The sequence below is a fragment of the Canis lupus genome, chromosome 25 (assembly GCF_048164855.1).
Source record: "Canis lupus baileyi chromosome 25, mCanLup2.hap1, whole genome shotgun sequence".
NCBI lineage: Eukaryota > Metazoa > Chordata > Mammalia > Carnivora > Canidae > Canis > Canis lupus.
In genome coordinates this window covers 43,518,466-43,536,416 of record NC_132862.1, presented here as the reverse complement: position 1 = coordinate 43,536,416, position 17,951 = coordinate 43,518,466, and the positions used below count along the sequence as shown (strand labels likewise).

The window sequence follows — 17,951 nt, the reverse complement described above, 5'->3', positions numbered from 1 at the left end:
GGCCTGAGAGAGATGTAGGGAGAATGGATCCAAACAACAGTTCTTTGTCTATATACAATGGAAATCTAAGGATCTTATCAAATTTAGTAAATTTTCCTTGGTAGATTTGGATAAATTTTCTAATCCAAAAAAATTCCTTTAGGAAAAACAGGGGTAGGAGAAAAAAGCAAGCAAGTCTGACAATTACAGGAAGATAAAGTAGATAAAGAACAAAATACATGTATGATACTTGAAGCTATTTTCTGGTTAGGGTGCACATACTGGTGCAGAAAGAAAAAACAGCATGAAAAGTTATTCCATCGAAGTCTGATTTAATAGCTTCTTCAGGTAGTTAATTATTTCAACTTCTTAATCAGAGTTGACAGGTAACTGGGCATATATCCAAATGGCTATTCCCACAGGTGAGAATGCAATGCAAGTTAATTCATGTCAAATTAAAAGCAGTTTCTAAGCAAAAGAAAATACTGACTATGCTTCAAAACTTTGATCCAGTATTTTTTTAAATCCTTTGTCCCTTTCTAGATACCTACCTATATATTTATTACTCTGACAAGTTCCTGCTACAAGAAACCTCTAAGAACAACCTTTATCACAATAGGGATCTGACCCTTCCTATTTGCTTGCTAAGTACCATTTTCAAGTTTAAAATGTGTGCTTGGTCAAAATAGAAATCAGGGCACTATGAACTAGAGCTTGCAAAACTATATGGCATTATATGGCACTCTATCAATAGAAAATGGACCCTGATAAACATAAACTCTCAAGTTATTCACTAATTACTCAAACAGAGTTAAAAATCCAAGGAAATGATGTTTTAATAAGGGTCAAAATTATTTCTATGTTGTACATAGCATTACAATATAAGCCTCTGAATGGTTCTTATTTATATTATACCTTAGCACTTAAAAATAAGGCATTTATCCAAAGGCTATGTTCTCTCAGGTCCATTCCTATTGCCAACATGATAATGTTGACAGAACAAGTTTCCACATTTCTCCAGATGAAAACTGCAAGGCTTGATCCCTATCCCAGGAATGCAAGGTTGGTTCAACATACAAAAATGAATCAATATAATGTACCATATTAATAAAGAACAAAACCACACAACCATCTCAATAAATCTAGAAAAACCATCTGACAAAGTACAACACTTTTTCATGATAAAAACACTTGATTTAAAAAAAAAAAACACTCGATAAACTAGGAATAAAAGGGAACTTCCTCAACCTAATAAAGGACTTCTATGAAAAATCTACACTGAACATCCTACTTAATGGTGAAAGCCTTTTTCCTAAGATAAAGAACAAGACAAGGGGGCACCTGGCTGGCTCAGCCAACAGAGTATGTAACTCTTAATCTCAAAGTTGTGAGTTCAAGCCCCATGTTGGGTACAGAGATCTCTCACAAAAATAATAAATAAATAAAAAACAAATAAAAATAAAAAATAAGGATACAGGCTTTCCCTAGCTCTATTCACCATTGTACTAGACATTTGGGAATAGCAATTGAGGAAGAAAAAATAATAAAAGACAGCCACATTGAAAAAGAAGTATAAATATCTCTTTGCAGATGGCATAATCTTATATACAGAAATTATTTAAAAATCCACTCAAACACTATTAGAGCTAATAAGTTTATTAGCAAAGTTGCAAAACACAAAACCAATATACAAAAATCAGTTGTATATCTGTATACTAAAAATTAATCTGATAATGAAGAAAACAATTTCATTTATAATAGCATCAAAAAGAATAAAATATTCAGGAATAAATGTAAAGAAGTTCATGACTTACAAATTGAAAACTACAAAACACTGAAAAAGGAAATTAACAACAGAAATGGATACACTGATCTCAAAATTCATATAGAATTACAAGAGACCCCCAAAAGCTAAAACAATCTTAAAAAGGAACACAGAGGATTCACAATTCCCAATACACAAACCTACAAAAATCTACAGTAATCAAGACAGGGTGGGATGACACATAGAGAGGCATATACATTGATGGAACAGAATTAGGAGTTCAGAATGAACACAGGTGTCTATAACCAATGGAGTTTTAGCAAGGGTCCCAAGACCATTCAATGAGAAAAGATTTGTCTTTCAACAAATGGTGCAAGGACAACTGGATACCCACATACAAAATATCAAAGTTGGACTCCTACCTCACATCAAAAATTAACTTGGAATTGAGTAAAGATCTAAACGTAAAATCTAAAGCTACAAAACTCATAGGAGAAAATGTAGGAGGAAATCTTTGTGATCTTCAATTAAGCAATGGTTTATTTGCTACAACACCAAAAGCAGAAGAAACCAAGAAAAAAAAAGATAAAGTGGCCTTCATCAAAATTTAAATCTCTTGCGTGTGCACCAAAGGATGCTATCAAGAAAGTGAAAAGATAACCAGAGACTAGGAGAAATATCTGCAAATCTGTTATGAGTGGAGTCTCCAATATATAAAGACTTTCCAGAACTCAATCATAAGAAAACAAATAATTGAAAAGTAAACAAAAAAAACATGAATAGGCATTTCTCTAAAGAAGATATACAAATGGCCAAGTATATGAAAAGATGTTCAACATCATTAGTCATGGAAATTCAAATGAAAACAACGAAAAGATACTACTGCATACCCATTAGAATGACTATTTTAAAAAGAAAAATACCACATGTTGATAGGAATCCAAAATCATAGAGCTGCTTTAGAAATAGTTTGGCAGTTTCTCAAAAAGTTAAACATGAAGTTAACATCAATTCCATTCTTAAGATATATACACAAGAGGATGAAAACATACAAGTTCATACAAAAACTTGTACATCATTATTCATAGTAGGCAAAAACTGTAAACAACCCAAATGTCCATAAACTGATGAAAGGATACACAAAATATGCTATATTCATCCTAATGAAATATTATTCGGACATAAAAAGGAATGAAGTACTGACACTTGAGTGAAGTATTACAACATGATGAACCTTGAAAACACTTCAAAAAACCAGACACAAAAAGCTGCATGTGATATGATTGTCCAGAACAGGCAAATCCATAGAGATAAAAAATAGATTAGAAGTTGCCAGAGGATAAGGAGTTATGACTGTTGACAGGTTCTTAAAAATGCTCTGTAATTGAATAGTGGTGATGGTTGCACAAATGTGTACGTATACACAAAACAATGAATTCTACAGCTTAAAATGGTAAATTCTATGATATGTGGATTATAGCTCAATTAGGAAAAAAAATCTAATTAACCCCTAGTGCTAGCTTAAATGTCAAAGTTCCACAATATCCATCAATGAAGTGTGAAAGTACTCTAAGCCTAAGATTTATCCTATTTTATTCCCCAAATTAACACAAAACAATTTAGCCGTATTTCTCTGTTCTTTAGACTTTAAAATTTTGATTAAAAAAAATTCTTTTGAATCTATGCAATACTCAGTCCAATTATCTTCCAGATGGCAATCTCTTCCACTTAGAGCACCAATATACAAAGTTTTCATCTAGACAAGTGTGCTTCTCACCTAAGGTGAATCTCTCTCAAGTAAATACGTAGCTACGCTAACTCACCTTCTGTTGTTAGGCCATCCTTTGTATCCCTTCTTTACACCTTAATCCCTTGCACTTTTTTAAAAAATATTTTTATACCCTGTGATAATTCCTGAAGTGGGTAAAACAATTTTAGACTGTTTGGAATTCCTTCTGATTTGAGGTGACTTCTGTTGGGAACAGTGGATGACAGCAGAAGCTCTATGAATAATAACAGATTAAAACACTGAGTAACAGAGAAATAGAAAAATCCCTCTTCCATTCTGATTAATAAGGTTGCAACATCATAAGAAAACAAAAAAGGGACCTAAAGCTATATCACCTATCACACACACACACAAAAAAAGGACTTCATATTCTCAACCCCTTATTCAACATTTTTATTGAACTGGAGCAGATATTTTCCAAAGATGGCCACAATAATACCTCCCACGTACAGATTCTTGTGCAATGTGACTTTGCCATGCCTCCATTAAGAAGTGAAGTCTATTTCTTGACCCCAACCCGGAATCAAGGTAAGTCCTATGACTATGACAGAGTACAAAGGAATACAAAGGAACCTTCTGCCACTTCCAAACCCACTCATAGCATAACCCATAAACAGTCAGACAGCTTCTGCTTCTAACATCTATGACTGTGGAGTCAGGTGCCACATAAGAAGTGTGACAACTCTCATCATGCTATGGGATACCCAGGACATATGCAGAAGCCCTGAGGCAAAAAACACCATGTAGCCATTTAGCCAGAGGCCAACGAGTACCTAGACAGAATGTAGGCAAATGAAAAGGCCAGCTTGGCAGTGGATCATCCAACTGCTGACACCCCCAGCTGTCACCAAACAAAGCAAGGACAAACTACCCAGGAGAGCCCTCCCTGAATTCATGACTCACAAATAAATGAGCATTCAAAAATGGTTTTTTAAGCTTCTAAGCTTTAGAAATACTTCATTATGCAGCAATAGGATTTTCTCCAACTACTATTAAGCAGTGCTATTGTTGCTTTAATCACTTATATCTGAAGTTTATTGTTTTTAGATGATCAGAATGTAGGGGTGAGGGGTTTTATAGTTTTTATTTTTTTGGAGAGAACTGTTTTGGAAGTAGAAGGGATGGTGAACAGGAATACATCATAATTAAAACAATTTATAATGAGGTAAACTTTTCCTAGGGAATAACTGATGAGTTATTACACTCATTACAAAATATCACTTGTATAAGACCAACATTATTAACAAACTAGAAGTTAAATCAGACTTTCCAAGTTCAGATATCAACCTCCTTAAGGTTTACTTGAAAAAGCGAGGGTGGGGGAAATGAGACAGAGGAAAGTTATATGAAGCCAAGTAAATTCATACAGAGTATATTCCCCAACAAAAATACCATCATCAGATTTCATCTACTATCCATTCTGCCTTTTGATAAAATATTTCAAGAATTTAGCTGTACATGTTCTCCATAAACAAAAAAAAATTTTTTAATAATAAATTTATTTTTTATTGGTGTTCAATTTGCCAACATACAGAATAACACCCAGTGCTTATCCCGTCAAGTGCCCCCCTCAGTGCCCGTCACCCATTCACCCCCACCTCCCGCCCTCCTACCCTTCCACCACCCCTAGTTCGTTTCCCAGAGTTAGGAGTCTTTATGTTCTGTCTCCCTTTCTGATATTTCCTACCCATTTCTTCTCCCTTCCCTTCTATTTCCTTTCACTATTATTTATATTCCCCAAATGAATGAGAACATATAATGTTTGTCCTTCTCTGATTGACTTATTTCACTCAGCATAATACCCTCCAGTTTAAACAAAAAAAAATTTTTTTAAACAAAAAATTTTAATTAAACTGTGTTCTATTAGAAAAAGAAGTAAAAAAAATGAAAAAAGAAAATTCTAATGTCTAAGTATATTAAGTTTTCAACTTAATGTCCAATTAGACTGACTTGGTCATCTCTAGCTTCATTAATAGCTGGGCTGTGACTTTAAAATAGTAACATTTAGAAAACATTGCAATGAATCCTTATTAAAAGTAAAATATGACAATTTTTTAAAATACTAATTTTCTGAGTAAAATACTAAATACTGTTTTTTAGCGATAAAAGATAATATTCTTCTATTTTATGATATTGGAAAAGTGAAGAAAGTAGCACTACCTTAGCCTAGACTCCAGAGAAAACAAATAGAACATATTAAAAAACCTATTCTTTGACTTCCTACCCAAAACAAAATAACAGAGGTGACTTAAAGAGCCAATCTAGGATCAAACAAACCAACTGCAACCTTCTAATTCTATATATCAATCAACTTTCTGCTACTGTTAAATCTAAACTCTAAATACCCAAGCCTAGGAAACTGGAGAAGTAAGCAAGGGGAAACCAACAGAAGTTACAGAAGCATAGAAGGGAATGATGGTAACATCTGTGTCACCAAATTAAACTCCAAGCTACATTATCATTTATAATCAATCAAGCAAGAAGCTGTACAATTTTAACACAGATTTTTGATGCAGCTCAGATTCAAATGCTCAATTACATTTTCCAGGTCAGTGATTTATTATAAAGATAAGAAATTTACTGTAACACAAAACTACTTAAAACCATAGGGGAGAACCCTCGGAAGGAGAAGACCAATGCTAATCCCATTGTACAGCATGCTTGGCCATCTGCTATTGTCCCATTCTGTTTTCTGAGCACAGCGTTATCTTAATACCCCACGGTAGGTAAATTTCTAGTTTCTGACAGAAAATCCTTAGGGCCAGAGAAAAGAAAAGCTGAATTCTCTTATTAATTTCCTAAATAAACTAAACAGAAAATAAAGATGAGAGTATTCACTGAAAACTTTCTCAGTATGTAAGAACTGGAAATAATTTTCCCAGAGACCCGGTAATAAGAGAGTTCACAATAAGAAAGAAAACAGTTTTGGACAGGGGTCTGCCAGAAATTTTTAAGAATTCCTGTTACAAAATGTTTAAAAAGCAAAGGCAGAATTCTAAAGCATAACACTGTGTAAAGGAACACTATTCCCATATTTTCATTCACACTGCTCTCTTGGCTTGGGATGTCTCACTCCTTCCCCATCTGCTCAGCAAAGTTTCAAGAGCTCCTTTTACACAAGTTCAAATAAAAAAAAAAAAAAAAAACCTCCTCGCTTTGTACCTCACTATACACCAGGTGTATCCCCACTTCTTTAACTCCCAGAAATTCATAACTATGAGAGAAGAAGCCACATCTTATTTAATTATCTTTGTACTTAGCACAATGCCTACTATATAGGAGAAGGCTCTATACCAAATGGATGAATGAAGGCAGTTTAGAGGGATGGGGGAGCCACAAAACACAATTTGACCATGCAGCTACAAATGTACTCAGTGAGAGAGAAAAAGAAGAAACAGCAAACAATACTCTAGTGTATATAAATATACACATTGCTTAGAAAGCTAGGAAAATGTGGGGGTAGTGGTCCTGAAAAAGCCCAAAACAGCTGAGTATATCACTGGCTCATGACCAAGGCATCACTGTAAAAGAATTATACAGAGTGATCTCTCCAACTGACTCAGATTTTTAAGACAGGTTTATAAGGATCTGAATGAAGAACACAGAGAAATAAAATTTTTTAAAAAGACTAGACCTGAAAACAAACTGTTACAAAAAAAAATTCTACAGACAACAAAAAGAGCTTTAAGAATTGCTTTAATAAATAATCAATTTGAAAGAGGTAGAATATATCACAAAAGTCTTTTCTGGGTCTACTAAATATTTTATCACTTATATGAAAGTATAAAGAATACGCTCATAAATAGGTAGAAGGCATAAAGCTGAAGATCCTCAAAGATTAACTGGCTGGATTCAGCAAAGTAAAATTTAAATTTAGTTGAGAATGAACAATATTAAGGTGTGCCTAGGTGGCTCAGTCGGTTAAGCATCTGCCTTCCGTTCAGGTCATAATCTCACAGTCCTGGGATCGTTCACATCAGGCTTAGTATAGAGTTGCCTTGCCGCTCTCCCTCTGCACCCCCTCCCACTTGTGTGTGCTCTCTCTGAAGTAAATAAATAAAAATCTTTTTAAAAAGAATAAACAATATTAACACCTTATAGCCACAGTGTGCAACACCTTACAGGTTCCAAGACACTTTAATACACATTACATCATTTAACAAAAACCTCCCGAGATAACTATTATGCCCTGTCTATAGATGAAAAAACTGAAGACTAATCAGTTTTACTGAGTTTCCCAATATCACATTTCATCTAGGGCCAAGAATATTAATATTGTTCTAATCATCTCTCTTGCAATTAGGTCCAAAGTTCCAATTGAAAAAGTAAAGTATGGAAGAAAAATGAGTTAAGACAAATAACTGCCATTAGAAAAATTAACCAGGGCAAATGAGAACACTGGGAGGAAGAGAAATATTTCATGTAGGAAAATATGATTTGAGGGTTGTCAAATGGCAAGTTCCCAATACCTAAAAAGTCATTCTACAGGAAGAGGATTATACTTGTTCAATATGACCCCAAGTCAATCTCAATCAGCAAATACTATTAAGTAGCTGAATTCTGATTCAAGGAAAGAAGGTCAAACTGTCCAAGTCATTAATTCATCGTAAGTGGACATATTTGATCATAAGCTGAATAAACCCTTTGCCAGAGAATTTACACGAAATTTTTTATCAGACAGTAAAATTTTATCAAGTAAGACTGTACATCTGTATCAGACATTGTTTCAAAATGTACAAATGAACTTCTAGGGAAAAGTAATTCTGATTTTAGAATTATAAAAATGTACCATGCAAATTTAACAAAACTTAACCTGCCTCATTATTTTAAGTTATGTTAAATAATATTTAATACATACATATTATGAAGGATAATAAATACACACAAACTCATTACCCATCTTAAGATACTTACATATCCCTCCTTATGCATCTCTCTGCCTTCCCTATTTCTAAAAGAAATGACAAAAAAATAAAAATAAAAAATAAAAAAAATAAAAGAAATGACTGTGTTGAATTTTTATCCTAAACATTTCTTTCCCTTAAAATAATAGGTTCCATTGTGTGACTATACCAAAGTTACCTACTCATTCTTCTCTTAAGAACATTTATATAGGGATCCCTGGGTGGCGCAGCGGTTTGGCGCCTGCCTTTGGCCCAGGGCGTGATCCTGGAGACCCGGGATCGAGTCCCGCGTCGGGCTCCCGGCATGGAGCCTGCTTCTCCCTCTGACTGTGTCTCTGCCTCTCTCTCTCTCTGTGTGACTATCATAAATAAATAAAAATTTATTAAAAAAAAAAAGAACATTTATATAATATTTCCTCAGTTTTGTTATGTTTTTATTCCAAATAAGACTACTATGAACATTCCTATACATGTCTTAGAGTTCATCTACAGTATCTGTATCCGGAAGGTTATGTTTATGTTTAATTTTATAACTACTTTCCAAAGTAGTTGTACCAATTTAAAAATCCAACAGCACTGTTCAAGAAATCCAGTTGCCATATTTATCAACACTTGATACTGCCACAGACTTCATAATGTTTGCCAACAGAACATAAAAGGATAGGTATAAAATTGCTTCTAAATCTGGTTTTATTTTACAGTCCCCTGATTACAGTCAGGGTAAATTGCTCGTATCTATTTGTAAGATGTATTTCCCCATATTTTACATATATATATATTTCATTAATAGGTACATAGTTATAAAAGTATAAAAACATGTATCCTTCTCTAATATATGTGGTATGCATAAACATCAAAATTAAGTGTTCAACTCTGGAATAGAATGGAGGACAATACTATCAAGTAAATCTATGCCAAGGAATGTCAACTGTATTTGAAATTTTACTTCTTACTAAGCTGAATAATTACCATTACTTATACTATTCCCTATATTCTTTGTATCTTTGAAACAATTAGTTATAAAATTTGAAAGACAATATAAACATATAATCAATAAGCAAGAACTTAGGAAACATAGCACCTATGACTTTTCTGGAAAAAATTTCAAAGGAATTCTAGAACAACCAAGAATTAAATAAAAATTTAAATTGGGATGCCTGGGTGGCTCAGTGGTTAAGCATCTACCTTTGGCTCAGGGCGTGATCCCTGATCCTGGGATCGAGTCCCACATCAGGCTCCCTGTGGGGAGTCTGCTTCTCCCTCTGCCTATGTCTCTGCCTCTCTCTCTCTCTCTCTCTTTCTCTCTGTGTGTCTCTTATGAATAAATAAAAAATCCTTAAAAAAGAAAACTATAAAGCTTGCAGTATGAAGCAGGAAGATGGTGGCAGAGTAGGAGGACCCAAGGCTCACCTTGTCCTACTAACACAACTCGGTAACTATAAAATTTTCCTAAATACCTCTGAAATCAGCCTCATGATGGACAGAACAAACTCTACAACTAAAGGGAGAGAAGAAACCACATGGAAGAAGGTAGGAAGTATGGAGACATGGTTTCAGGGAGACAAAGATCTCAGGTACTGTGGGGGAAGGGTCAGAGAGAAGGGCAAGAAAGAGAGAGGGGAGCACACAGGGGAAAGCACAAGGAAAACATTTCCCCAAAGCCACTGACTTGGAAAATGAGAGGAGCCGAATTTCATCAGTTCTTGCAAGCAATGGAGACTAAAGCCTAGAGTTTAAAGGTCAGCGGGCTTGGCTGGGATAGAGTCCTGGAGAGACAGCAGGCAAACAACCTGGGGGCAGACAATGCAGAAACACCTGGGGCACACAGTGGGGAAATTACACACTCTTCTCAGAGCACTCCCTTCAGAGATAGCATTCACAAAGACACCTCTCTGGAAACAATGGAGCTTGCCAGCACCATTTCTTTCCCTGCCCCTCAGCATAAATACAAGGCCACCAGTGGGAAGCAGCACAGCACCCACAATGGGCTGCTTAACTTGCTTACACTAAGCCCCACCCCCCTGGGCTCCAGTGGAACTGCCCTTCTCAGTCACACCTGCCTCAGTCTCAGGGCAGTGGGACCCTGTCCCAGAAGATCAGTACATATCCCTCCATACCACGTCTTCAGACCAGAGTTTTTTGAAGGGCCTCAATTACAGTGGAGATGGTGGCAGGTCTCATTTCACAAGCAGAGCAGAGTATACCAAGCTAAAACTTGCCACATTCAAGCCAGGAAGCAAACACTGCTGACAGCAGGCAAGGAGGGCCTCTATCAATGACTGGATGAAGGGCAGAGCAGCCAGAACACAAAAGCAGAGCACATGCAGCATACACAGGAGACACTAACACTCCCCTGCTTGGACAATACATGACCTCTCTTTCCTCATAAGGCCTGACTTTTCTAACACCTAGAAGAAGGCAGACACTTAGATAAAATGTAAAGACAGAGGAATTTATCTCAAATGAAAGATCAAGATAAGGCCAGAGATCTTTGAAACAGATATAAGGAACATACCTGATGAAGAATTTAAAGCAATGATGATAAGGATACTCACTGGCCTTGAGAAAAGAAGCCATTGGTGAGACCCTTACCACAGAGATAAAAGAGTTAAAACCGAATCAGTGATGAAGAGTGCAATAAATGAGATCAGAACCACACTTGATGCAATGAACAGCAGGCAAGAAGAAGCAGAGGAACAAATTAATGACCTAGGAGACAAAATAATGATAAGCAATGAGGCTGAACAAAAGAGAGAAAGAAGAATTATGCCACAGGAGAATAGACTTAGGGAATTCAGTGACTCCATCAAACATAGTTTAACATTCGTGTTATAGGAGTCCCAGAATAAAAAGAGAAAGGGGGGCAGAAAATTTATTTCAAGAAATAATAGCTGAAAACTTACTTCACGGGGGAAGTAAACAGACATACACCTCCAGAAAGCACAGGGCACTCTGCTCAAGATCAGTAACAGCAGGCCAACACGAAAACATATTGTAATCACATTTGCAAAATAGAGTGATAAAGTCTTAAAAGCAGCTACACAAAAGAAGTCATTAACTTACAAAGGAAAACCCATAAGGCTAGCTGGAGATTTCTCAACAAACTTGGCAAGCCAGAAGGAAATGGCACGATATATTCAAAGTACTGAACAAGAAAAATCTGCAACCAAGAATACTCTATAAGGCAAGGCTGTCATTCAGAATAGGAGAGAGGGTTTTCCAGGCAAAGAAGAACTAAAGGACCACTAAACCCGCCCTGCAAGAAATATTAAAGGGGACTCTTTGAGTGGAAAGGAGAGATCAAAAGTGACCACTAAACCCGCCCTGCAAGAAATATTAAAGGGGACTCTTTGAGTGGAAAAGAGATATCAAAAGTGACAGTATAAAGGTAGGAAAAACAAAAACAGTGTAATTAAATATTTCACTAAAAACCAATATAGGAACTCACACACCAAAAGGATATAAGTAAAATAACATCTACCTAAAATGGGAGAGGAGAGGAAGAAAGAATGGATACAAACTTGAACAACCATCAACTTAATATAGACTGATATTTGGGGGCACCTGAGTGGCTCAGTCAGTTAAGCGTCCTGACTTCATTTGGGCTCAGGTCATGATCTCAAGGTCATGAAATGGAGCCCTCTGTCAAGCTCCACGCTAGCAAGAAGTCTGCTAAAAGTCTCTCTCTCCCTCTCCCCCTGCTCATCCCCCTTTACGTGCTCTAAAAATAAAAAAAATAAATCTTTAAAATGTGTGTGTGTGTGTGTATAGCCTGATATTGCAGAAGAGATTATATGCAAACCTAATGGTAACCATGTAACAAAAGCACTAATAAACCTGCAAAGAATAAAGAAAGAAATCCAAATATATCACTATAGAAAATCAGCAAAAACATGAAAAAGGATGAGAAAATCTCCAGAAACTACCACAAAACAAGTAATAAAATGGCAATAAATACATATCAATAATTACTCCAAATGTAAATAAATTATATGCTCCAATCAAAAGACATAGGGTTGACAGAGTAGATGAAAAAACCAACACCATCTATATGCGGCCTACAAGAGACTCATTTTAGATCTAAGACACCTAGAGATTGAAAGGGAAGAGATGGAAAAACAATCACCACACAAATGGATGTCAAAAGAAAGCTGAATACCAGTACTTTATCAGACAAACTAAACTTCAAAGACGGTAACAAGAGACAAAGAAAGGCATTATAAAATAACAAAGGGGAAAATTCAACAAGAAGATACAACAATTGTAAATATTTATGTACCCAACATAGAAGCACCCAAATATATAAAACAATTAATAACAAACATAAAGGAACTAATTGATAATAAAATAATAGTAGGGAATTTTAACACCCTACTTACATCAATGGACAGATCATCTAAGCAGAAATCAGTAAGAAGACAATGGCTTTGAATGACACACTGGACCAGATGGACTTAACAGATATATTCAGAACTTTCCATTCTAAAATAGCAGAATACACATTCTTTTCAAGTGCATATGGAACATTCTCCTAGAACACGTATTAGATCATAATACAGGACTCAATAAATACAAAATGACTGAAGTCATACTACACACCTTTTCTAACCACAGTGCTATGAAACTAGAAGTCAACCACAAGGAAAAGTCTAGAAAGACCACAAATACATGGAAGTTAAACACCATGTCAAGTAAGAAATCAAAGAAGAAATTTTAAAAGTACATGGAAACAAATGAAAACGAAAATACAATGGTCCAAAACCTCTGGGATGCAGCAAAAGCTGTTCTAAGAGGGAAGTTAATAGCAATTCAGGGCTATCCCAAGAAGCAACAGAAACCTCAAAGAACCTAAACTTATGGCTAAAAGAGCTAGAAAAAGACCAACAAAGCCTATAGCCAGCAGAAGAAAGGAAATAAAGATTAGAGCAGAAATAAAATGATATTTAAAAAAAAACAGATCGGTGAAACCAGGAGGAGCTGATTCTTTGAAAAAATTAATAAAATTGATAAACCCCTACCCAGACTTACCAAAAAGAAGAAAGGACCCAAATAAATAAAATCACAAATGAGAGAAGAGAAATAACCAACATCACAAAAATACAAACAACTGTACAAGAATATTATAAAAAACTATATGCCAACAAATTGGACAACCAAAAGAAATGAATAAATTCCAGGACATATAAACTATCAAAACTGAAACAAGAAGAAATAGGAATTGAATAGACCAATTACCAGCAAAGCAACTGAATCAGTAATCAAAAATCTGCCAACAAAAAAGTCCAGGACCAGATAGCTTCACGAGGGTGATTTCTAACAAATATTTAATTACTATTTTTTTTTAATTTTTTTTTAAATTTATGATAGTCACAGAGAGAGAGAGATCGAGAGAGAGAGAGAGAGGCAGAGACATAGGCAGAGGGAGAAGCAGGCTCCATGCACCAGGAGCCTGACGTGGGATTCGATCCCGGGTCTCCAGGATCCGGTGCGATCCGGTGCTAAACCGCTGCGCCACCGAGGGATCCCTCTAACAAATATTTAAATGAGTTATTATGTATTCTTCTCAAACTATCCCAAATAAACAAAAAAAGGAAGGAAAACCTTCAAATTCATTCTATAAGGCCAGCATTACCCTGATACCAAAATCAGATAAAGAAATCACAATAGAAGAGAATTACAAGGGCACCTACATGGCTCAGTAGGTTAAGCATCTGATTCTTGATCTCAGAATCATGAGTTCAAGCCCCATGTTGGGCTCCATTCTGGGTATAGAGCCTACATTAGAAAAGAGAGACAGAGAGAACTAGAGGCCAACGTCCCTGATGAGTACAGCATACTTAATAATGAGCACTGAGTAATGTATAGAATTCCTGAATCACTATACTGTACATCTAAAACTAATAGAACACTGTATGTTAACTATACTAGAATTAAAATTTAAAAAAACAACAACAACAAAATTTTTTAAGAGAGCATTTTAGGAGAAAGGGTGAGGAGGAGATATATATACACATAGGCATACACACACACACACACACACACACAGTAAGAATGAGATATAGCCAGATGTAGGAAACTAAATTCCAAACACCTGCACCTCACCTTCTTCTGAAGAACATTAACCTTCCTCTCCTTCACATCCAGCATGTCCTTGAGGTCATGTATCTCTCCAGCTTGTGTCCCCTTCTCCTCCGCCATATCCTGAATTTGTTTTGTCTTCTTATTCAGCATGGTTTCCTTTTCTTCCAAACGCAATCGGAGAGCATCCACCTAAGAATTTTTTTTTACAAATGATTAATTGAAAGAAAGGAATGTAATCCCTTCCAAATACATGTGTATAGTTGCCCAAATGAAATTAAATAGAGTGGTATTCTATTATTGGTAAATATAATTATTGCTATTTAGAAATTAAACCCTAAAACTTTATGAGCGCTTTTGTAATAAAAATAAAATTTACATCAGTTAAGTAAACAATGATATCAGGATAAATAGATCTGAATCAAAGACAATATGAAGAACTATTATAAAGAGATCGAGTTTTGGCAATTCTATTGAAGAGTTTCAGCAGATTCCTGGGCCCAGTCACAAGAGTTTCTGATTCAATGGGTTTGGGGCTCAAGAATTAAGTTTTTCTAACAAGTTCCCAAGTGATGCTACACTGCTTTAGAAAATCTAAAATTAGAAAGAAAACCATAAACATCCCAAAGCATGACTCTTGCTGTATCACAAAATAGGAACTAGAGGTAGAATATGATGCTTTTTAGACTAACAATCCCATAATGCACTGAAACATCTGTGCAAAGGAAAGCAAGGTCTACTTTCAGGCCCAAAGACTAGTCTGCTAAAGTCTAGCATCCAATTACCTTTATCCCCCAAGTTTAACAGTTTTCTCTAAATATAACTTTCAAATAACTAGAAATCTAATGACAGTACTTATTTTTAAATCCATTCAAACCAAATTTCACTAAGCAAACTCATACACCAAAATTATTTTGGGTTTTTTTTTTTTTTTTTTTTTTTGCTTTTCCACTAAGGATTTATAATTCAGCAAACAGTTACCTACTTATTATAGCAGAACAGGGAGGTGGATTTCTTTCATCTTAAGAAAGAAATATAATGTGAAATATAATGTGAGTCATATGCAAGCCACATATGAAATTTTAAACTTTCTAGCAGCTACATTAAAAAATAAAAAATAGATAAAATTAATTTTAATAATATATCCTGTTTAATCTATATTATCATTCCAAACATGTAATCCTTAATAAAAACTATTAATGAGCTCTTTTATTTTACATTCTTTATTTCATACTACATCTTAAAAGTCCAATGCATATTTTATATACCATATTTCAAGTGCTCAATAGCCATACATGGCTGGTGGCTACCACAGTGAAAATACAAATCTAAGATATCAAGTATGTTTCTATAAAACTTCCTTACCTTGAACATATCGTGTATTATTTTTCCTGGCTGTCTGAGGATTAACCAATCCACAAAGAAAAATTAGTTAACATAGGTAATGACTCACATTTAGAGTATACCAAAATTATCAGGAAAAATCTAATATTGTATCTAAACTATAAGGTATCTGAGAACCAGTACTGTGTGTATGGTAGTACTTACTGCTTAGTAAGTACTATGGAAAATTTCCTACAAGACTAATCTCACTTGAGACTCTATAGTTAAGTCATTATGCACTTATAAATTATCTTAGACTATGTTGGAAAGGAAAAATATGTAAATAAACTAGATTTCACTCTGCTAAACTGAATTTCTACCAACCATGTCAATGCCACTAATTCCACCAAGCCAGTAATTGGGGAGTAGTCTTTTTAGTGTCCATTTGTAATTCTTCAAAGTTCTACCATGCCCCCTCAATAAACACTTTTCACTTCTGATTTCCTTCTATTCTATTTTAATAAATGATATATTGTAACCTTATTATATTCTGGAAAGGTCCACCTAAGAACTTTCAAACTCTTAAACTCTTATTTCTGAAATCTGTTTTCTTTCTTCTACACCTACTAAATCTATTCTTTATGCATAGCATAACCTTTGATATATCATCTCTTTTTTCATCATTCATCCCTATTCTGGTTTATCTTGTTTTTCTCCCAGCCTGAGCAATCCTTTCAAACAGCCTCTTATCATTTCAAATGGTTTTCTTCATTCTACCCTCAAGATTTCTGAACCTTTCTGCATATGGTCATGTATATGCTCGCCAACCATATATACAGTATATTAAAAATTCTCCCAATTCTATCCTCAAGCATATCTTCACTTGTATTCTCCCTATGTAAAATTTCACTTTCCCATGGCAATCTGGGAAACCAGGACTTAGAAAAGATAGTTATAAATAAGCAATAGAGGAAGAATTTAAGATTAACTGGTCTATCTCCAGATCCTATAATCTTAACCAATTATATAATACGCTACCCCTCTAAGAGCTAGACAAATATATATATATATTTCATTTAAGTAAAATTCTAGAAAATGTACACTAATTACAGTAATAGAAAAGAATAGTAATAGATCAAGAATTCCCTGGAAAGAGGATGAAAGGGGGAGCAGTGAAGAATATCAGGCAAAAGCAAAAGAAAGGGATTACAAAGAGGTATGAGAAATATGGGGAGCATGTTCATTATCTTCACTGAGGTACTGGAAGGAAATATAGGAAAATACTTTTAAGACATTGAGGCATGGAAGGCTTCATTTTTAAAGACACAGAAAGTATACACCATAAAGAAAACATACTGTTAAATCTAACTGTGCTAAAATTTAAACTTTCACATCATGATACCATTTTACAGTGTTGTTTTCCTTTTATCTATACTTTATGTGCCTGAAATAGTTCTTAATAACAGTAATATTAAAGAACATTGGTGAATGTTTATACTTGCTTTAAAAATGTCAATATTTTATAAATGAATAAAATTAAATGTGATCCAATATTGAATTTCAATTTTTTAAATTTATGACCATTTATAATCACTCTGAAAAAATTTAAATTATCTAGGTATAAATCTAACAAAACATGTAAAGGATCTATATACTGAAAATTACAACTAATAAAAGAAATCAAAGAAGATCTAAACATGTTCTTCCCTTGACTATCTTATAAAATGTCATGTGTCAAGATAGCCAGCCTACTTAAAATTTTCCTCAGAGACCTGGAAAAAGAAAAGATTAAAGTAATTTTTAAAAATGTTTTGCTAAAAAAAAAAAAAAAAAAAATGTTTTGCTAACAAACAGTAGAACTACAATAAATCAAGGCCAATGAATCCAAGAGAGATCACCAACAAAAATGTGCAAGTTTTGCTGCCTGCATAGAGTACTAAAGATCTCAGAGCAAGAATTAAAATCCAATACAAAACAATGATGAATTAGGTGATTTCCAGAGTTCCCCAACAGTCCTTTCTAAAGTGCAAGATGACAAAAGTCTTTACACTTCCTTGGTTTTCCGTCACCAACCTATTCAAATCACAAACACTCTACCATGCAAAGAAACAAA

General features: G+C 34.7%; 1 protein-coding gene across 34 annotated transcripts in view; it reads right to left on the bottom strand.

The window, feature by feature from the left end:
* ERC1 (ELKS/RAB6-interacting/CAST family member 1) overlaps positions 1-17,951 on the bottom strand; it is a 545,178-nt gene that overhangs the window by 383,612 nt on the left and 143,615 nt on the right. For all 34 annotated transcript variants that reach the window (XR_012017870.1, XR_012017872.1, XR_012017874.1 and 31 more), the window contains one exon: positions 14,540-14,707. Coding sequence is in view for 21 of the 34 variants with exons in the window: in XM_072799507.1 (XP_072655608.1) it covers positions 14,540-14,707 (168 nt within the window). In the remaining 13 variants the exon portion in view is untranslated. The remainder of the gene's footprint in view (positions 1-14,539; positions 14,708-17,951) is intronic.